The following is a 6949-nucleotide window of genomic DNA, read 5'->3' on the forward strand; positions in this document are numbered from 1 at the left end:
TGATTTAAAGTATAATATTCTGAAATAAACCACCATATTATTCCTAATTACATCGTCATCGTTTGTGACACGCTCAAAACGACAAGCCGTAAATGGAATTTTATTTCCGGGTTAACTCGACCAGATTCGCGATTCCAAATAAATTGTTAAAGTTTCTTCTCAAAAGAAAAAAAAAATAAAAATACAAGACAAAATACAAAGGGAAGAAGATGAAGTTTTCCGGATGTGTAAGTTCCAATACATGCATAATACAGGAAAGCACACAACTTAACCGTACAACGCATCGACATTACACTCCCCGAGGAAAACTTTGATGCTTCGTGGCGAACCGCAGTTGCCTTCAGCGATAATTGCTCTGTCATTGGCAGCCACGTGAGCGATGATCTTGTAGATCATTTCGATCTGAAGGAACCAGGTAACAACGTTAGTGAAAGAAATGAACTGCACAGTGAAACAGATTTTTCTGTTAAAAAGGAAGATATGAAAAGGGGAAACTGGTAATACATCTTCAGTAGCGTGGCACCGGTCAGCTACTTCTTCAAGCGTCAATGGTTCGACAGGATCCTTGCAGCTGAAACACAGATAGTGGTGGTGAGAATTAGAAACAAACAATGACAACCCCGGTCACATTGCTTATGTGACACACGGTAGAAGTGGTCCTTCATTCGGATTTTGTTTCTTTTCCAATCAATGACAAGGTTGTGATTTTCGTATTAGTGCAACAGATAAGACCTTTCTCACAAGGATGTGACAGCAAAAAATTTCCGCAGCAAATTGCCACTCCTTTTATTTCGTAAAAATACAAAATTATTTGATTCGGATTCTCTGTAAGAATCTTTCAAATAATGATCCTGTTGTTACAGTTCCAGAAGTTTTCCTTCATTTGGGAAATGTTTGTAAGAAATTGGTTTTGTACCTTAATTCAGTGAAAATATAAAATCATATGCAAGGACGATGAACAGAGAATTGCGAAAGTGTTCATTTCAGAACCTATGCATAGAATGAGCTGGATTTCTAATAATTTGACGGCATACCTGGCCTCATTGAGCACTGCTAAAACCCGCTTCTGAAGGGCTAATACTTCTCCAGCTGCCTTTTTCCCAGCTTCAACACCTGAGACAAAAATTAAATACAGAGGATTAACAGAGACAAAAGAAGGTAACTCACGTCACATATCAATAACAAATGAACGTTCTCAGTTACTACCTATATCGGGGACAAATGCATAATGCACAAAAACTAAATAAAACAAATAACCTTTCATTTCTACTCATTCACTTCCAGACCCAAGGATGGTCAAAACATGTTATTTACCAGGTTGATGGTAAGCGTTAATGTTGACAAGTGAAGCATATATCCCAACTGCTCTCTCATAAAGTGCTATGAGAGCGCCAACAGATCTTGGTGTCACTTCTTCCACTGTAACCGTAATTGACTCCCGGTTGTTTGAATAAAGAGCTGACCTTGTTCCCTGCAAAACTCAGTTTAGAATCTTAACATTGATGCATGTATGCTAGGAAATAAAAACGTAGCAAACCAGTTATAGCTAATAAAACAAAAAAAATAAAAGGAAGTGACACCCAACAGGTAGTCATTTATAATGAATCTAACCTGCAGCATTCCGAACAGGTAGTCACCACATGTGACGCCGGGTTCAAGCTCCCAATCATGACCTGGTGGCCTATCACGTAGTACCTCAATGAATGTCACAAAGAAATTGTGCACGCCGTCTCTTAGTTGTTGAATGTAGCTGTTGAAACAGGTTCATGAAGCTCACAAATAGTATACATCAATTTATGGATCAACTTAGTAATGAAAATTGAAAACTTACGCATGCTGATCTGTGCTCCCTTTATTTCCATAGACAGTAAGTCCTTGATTCACCTGTGAAAGAAAGGTGCGCACTAAAACTATCAATTACAAAATATTGACCCAAAAAATAACCCACCATTGGAGCACCTCTAACAGATACTACTAATTAGGGTATGAACAGTCTTAAATAATCTAGTATGTTGATCATCAAGAGGGTTCAGAAAGCAATCTATGCTAAATTCCTATGTAATCAACTAATGGAGCTACACACATTATGAGAGGGATCAAAATTCAAGGAGCAGGACTTACAGAACTTAATAAAAGCTTGACACTATCTGCGAGGCTACATACACAAATTCAAAGCTTGTTCACATTTAAATATCATATTATTCCATGCTAGCACTAAACACGTCACATATGCGAACCAGTCTAAGTGATGAAGCATTGAAGCCTGATCGCCTTGGGAACTTATACAAGGGCAAAAACATGGTACGGAAGTCAAAACTAAACTAGACTCCCATTTTTTAGTGCAAATACCTACCCGCAGAAGGCAAAATCTAAAAATATCGCAAAATCCAAGTCTATCTTGGAAACTAACTAAATGTTTTCAGGTGATCAACTTTTTCCCACTCAAAATAGAACTAAATGAACAAAAGAATGGTATACAGATTGTTGCACATACCCGATTTCCATCAAGGTCAAATTCCTTCCCAATAGATTCCATGACCAGCTGTTGTAAATACCGACTAAATAATAATAGGCTATCCTTGTAAGGAAGAACAACCATATCCTGACAAAGTGCGAAGGGCAAACATAACTTCAAAATGAAAAACATCATAAAGAGATCACACTAAAATTTGACAGTATTTAAGGAGTAGAATAGAGCGAATAAAAAGTACCTTTGATCCCACCCCATCAGAAGCCCAATACCAGCATAAAGCAAGCAACGCAGCCGGATTATTCCTAAGCTGAACAAAAAAGCATGAAATACATTGGTTATTTGTTTTCCACTCCTATTTCGGTTAGGGGAGTACTAGCCAAACAACATAACTAGTCATTACTCATTACTTCCCACTTAGTTATGCAATTTTACTCTCATGGAGTTCAACTTGAGGTCAGACTGGAAAATCATTCACCGTTGGGGAAAACAACTAACTGTATTACCAAAAACTAAACCGAAGAAATAACTTTACTGCTGAGAGTAACAGAATATAGCAGCAACAGAGCAAGTAAGTCAATGACTTTTCCAAAGAGAACTATCAAATTTGGGGAGCCGGTGGTGTAAGGCATGTAAGTACACTGGAATTGACTTCACTGAAGGTTCTCTGAAAGGTGCAGCTCAGCCAGTACTTCTATTTTTATTTTTTTTACTGCCAGCTGGGTAATTCTTTTTCATTACAAGGTAAAGGAATAATTTCCAACCGAAAAGGTTTCACACCTATATTACACAACTCCTATTACATCAAGTTAAATTATAGAAAAATTTGCAAAACAGCAGAATTATCCATCAAAATAGATAAAATGATTTTTTCAATATGTTAACTATCGTATACAACCCCACTGATATTGTGATTCAGAAAATTCGCTCTGACCAACCAGGCAGCACTATATCCAATCAACCATAAAAAACAGAGGTAGTGAACTGATGCTCACCACAGTGGTTCGGTTTGCCTCATCCATCAAGTGTCCACCAGCGAGCATTTCTTTAATATCAATCCCCTGAAGAGGATCAATTATATAAGAGTTACCCATGATAAAAATGAATGGTGATCATATCAAAACCTGAATTTAAGGTCTCCAACCTGCAGTGCTGCCGGAAGAAGACCAACTGCAGACATTTCGGATGTTCTGCCACCAACCCAGTCAAACATGGGGAGTCTAGCTAACCATCCCTCAATTCTGGCAGTGTTGTCCAATAATGAATTTTCTTGAGTTATAGCGACACCCTACACATACACATAGCAATACATGACAAGTTGACGATTACAATAAGAGAAGAAAGACCTAAATAAGAGTACTGGCAAAAATGAAACTATAAGTTACATCACCATATAGCAGCAAGCACTGCCCAACACTAAATATGAGGTGAAAGGTCGATCAATGAGGTTCTATCTCACCTTTAAAATAGGGAATCTGATGCAGACAAATAGAGAAATCCTAATAGCTCTAAAACTCCTTATAAATTATGAAAAGAAGCCAGCCATAAAAATTGATTGAAATTAAACATCAAATGGTGGTGTTGTGTAGACAACTAAGCCCTTTTGATTAATAGTCCAAAGCACTCATTAGAATAAGAGGTTAGAGGTTTAACCATCACTTTAGACAAAAGGAATTGCAAGGGATTTGTGAGAATTGTTGGCTAAAACTGGTAAATCAGAACAAAACAATAGTGTTTTCAAGGAAAGGTTTTTGAAGATACAGCCAATAGGAACAATATACCATGACAGGTACCTACGCTCCCCATCATCTTAAATCATAGAAAAGGAAGATGATCAATGCAATTTCCTAATGCATGTGGCATGTTCGTCAGTCAGAGTGTTGGACACCATAAATGATAATAAATAAATAAAATAGAGCTTAACATCCCCTTCTACAACCTAATAAACCTAATATCCTACTCCACAACTCTAGCTCCAATAGTGCTATCACAGATTACTAGTTTTCTATAATGACGAGATTTAACATTTGATAAGTTGACTGTCAGAACATTAATAAAGCAGAAAGAAAAACCTGAGATCAAAACCTGTTTTGCAAAGTTCAGGCCAGCCTCACGGAAGGCCTTCTGTACTTCCAGTAACCCATTTCTAGTTTCAGGAGTACCTCCACTCTGCAATTAATAATTTGAAATTGACATCATATCAGCAACTTGGATTACAACATAATCAAGACAAAGAATTTAGAATACAAAATTAGATGGAAATGTACACTGAATGCACACATCGTGTCTCCTCTCATATTAGTTTCTCACATTTATGGTACCAAAAAAGGCTTATTTTTCTTAAATCTGGGGATACTAGAAACTAATTGGAAAAAAAACTGCAGTCCATGTGGCTTTGTCATGAAAGTGTGGATGAAGTAAAATTGTTCATTATAGCGTAAAGTGAAAAATATTCTCTTAGGTTTATCAATCACTAATTATATGTGTTTTAAACCATACCATCACACATATTTCACCGGACGTGTAGTAAAATTAATGCATAATAACAGAAAAAAGGCAAAGAGATATTGTATTCAAACCTTTGAAATCACAATGACAAGTGTTGAAGCCAGCTCGGGCCCAAGCTGTGCAATCTGATGATCAATTCCTGCTGGATCGGTATTGTCAATAAATCTTATCTGGAAACAAGACAAAAACAAAAATAATCATTTACACAAATATATAAAGGATCAAAATAGGAGGGGATAGAGTGATTGGCATTGAACTACACCCAGTAGCTAGCATATTTCATACCAGAACCGAATCTTAGCATTCTTCAAGCATGTAAATATGGTACACCGATTTTGGTTCGATAGGGGAAGCCTATAATGTCACAGAAAAGCTTGCATGTGGGCAGAAAGTAGAATGCACTTGTAAATGTACCTTAAGAGGAGGGTTATCCGGAGCTAATGCCTCAGCAACGAACTGTGGTCCAAGTGCTGAGCCTCCAATTCCAACTGATAGTACCTGAGTAAACCGACCTTCCGGCGAAGATGGCGGCTTAATCTGCAATTTCCAACAAATCCCATTTCATCAAATCACATATACGAACATATCTATTTATCAAATTATCAGTAGCTAATCAGATTAACCAATTAACGAACGGATATTAAAACACAAAAATCTGACCTTACCGCTGACGACGTCGTTCGAGAACTTCAGAAGTGCCTCGAGGGTGTTCTCAATCTGCAACCTGAGGAACGAGGTGGGGGCGAGCTTTGGGTTTCGGAGCCAGTAATGGCCGACCATGCGGCCCTCATCGGGATTAGCAATCGCGCCTTTCTCCAGCTCCTCCATGGCCTTGAACGCCGCCTGGAACCGGGGCTCCATTTCGGAAACGAACTCGTCCGTGAACCCGACCCGACTCACATCCAGAAACAACCCGAGCTCCTTGTGCTGGTACAGCCAGTCAACGTACCTCCGCCACAGCGCGTGTGGGTCCTTCACCAGCCCCTTCTTCTTACTCGGAGCCCCATCGGTGGTCTTCGCTAACTCCGCCGAGACCTCCCGAGCCACCGACAGATCAAAGCCGCGATCGGCCGATTTGACCCGGCCGGGAAACGCAACCGAAACCGAAACGGAGTCCTTCCGCAGCGAACTCGCCGGTTTCAGCTGGCGCTTGATCGTCGGAGAAGCAGAGTAAATGCCGGAGATTGAAGCCATTGGAATCGCCGATTGAGGAACTTTTGAGGATTTTGGTGCTCCCACACTCAGTCACACCATGGATGTGTGCTCGGGAGTTGCGGTTGAGAAATGCGTTCGGCTTTTTGGCCCTTTCTCTCTCTCGGTATGTATTTTAGGCGTGAGCGGGCGGCGTTTGACATGGTTCACACATTGATTAGTTGGCGGTTTATTATTTCGTTGACGGAAACGGCCTCCGTTGGTGGTGTTATTACGGGAATGCCCGCGAATAATCTTGCGTTTCCTATTCATCGCGCTCTTTTGTGCTCTTGGTCATTTGCCGGCGCGCGGACCTGGCTACCGGATGTCTCGAAAGGACAATTTGGTCAAAAGGCATCCATCCGCTTCAGTGCCGTTGATTATTTAAATCCTGCGTGGAATCAACCCAGAGTTCTTTTGTTTGGCCAAATTGCACTGAGAGGCCCTGTAGATTATGGAGGTTTCCACTTGAGTTCTTGTAATTTTGTCTTTTTTCATTTCGTCGATTGGTTTCCAATTGAGTTTTCAGTTTCCATTGTTTGATAACTACTTTTGATTTTTTAATTCTTAAATAAAAAGACATTATGTTGAGAGTTAAGGACTCAAACAATTTTTTTTAGCTAATTTCCCTCGACTTCTATTTTCTATTCATTTCATCCACATTGCCGTTAAATAGAAACATTGCACACTATGGAAGAGTAATTTGATCATTTCGCTACTTCAAAAATGTAATACCCAGTGTATTTTTAGGTATATGATTTAGTTATTCATTTTTATGAT

At 39.3% G+C, this 6949-nt stretch overlaps 1 protein-coding gene across 1 annotated transcript; it reads right to left on the minus strand.

Moving 5' to 3' along the window:
• LOC137737596 (glucose-6-phosphate isomerase 1, chloroplastic) lies at positions 1 to 6554 on the minus strand. The gene is made up of 14 exons (XM_068477132.2): positions 5639 to 6554; positions 5393 to 5515; positions 5050 to 5148; positions 4556 to 4639; positions 3615 to 3758; positions 3466 to 3531; positions 2712 to 2780; positions 2495 to 2602; positions 1832 to 1884; positions 1612 to 1750; positions 1315 to 1471; positions 1035 to 1113; positions 505 to 571; positions 1 to 402 (listed from the first exon to the last, which is right to left on the minus strand). The coding sequence occupies exons 1-14, from the start codon at positions 6170 to 6172 to the stop codon at positions 268 to 270; spliced, it is 1857 nt and encodes a 618-aa protein (XP_068333233.2). The 5' UTR covers positions 6173 to 6554; the 3' UTR covers positions 1 to 267.
• Positions 6555 to 6949: the final 395 nt, after the last annotated feature.

This window comes from Pyrus communis, chromosome 15, assembly GCF_041283825.1.
Source record: "Pyrus communis isolate YQ-2024b chromosome 15, ASM4128382v1, whole genome shotgun sequence".
Taxonomy (NCBI): Eukaryota; Viridiplantae; Streptophyta; class Magnoliopsida; order Rosales; family Rosaceae; genus Pyrus; species Pyrus communis.

What these genes read in the sequence shown, in the direction of transcription:
- LOC137737596 (XM_068477132.2), bottom strand. Translation starts at nt 6,172, where the DNA reads ATGGCTTCAATCTCCGGCATTTACTCTGCTTCTCCGACGATCAAGCGC. An exon ending in TTCTTCCGGCAGCACTGCAG is followed by an intron (nt 3,532 to 3,614) that starts GTTGGAGACCTT and finishes GATCCTCTTCAG; the next exon opens with GGGATTGATATTAAAGAAAT. An exon ending in GGTGCCACGCTACTGAAGAT is followed by an intron (nt 403 to 504) that starts GTATTACCAGTT and finishes TGGTTCCTTCAG; the next exon opens with ATCGAAATGATCTACAAGAT.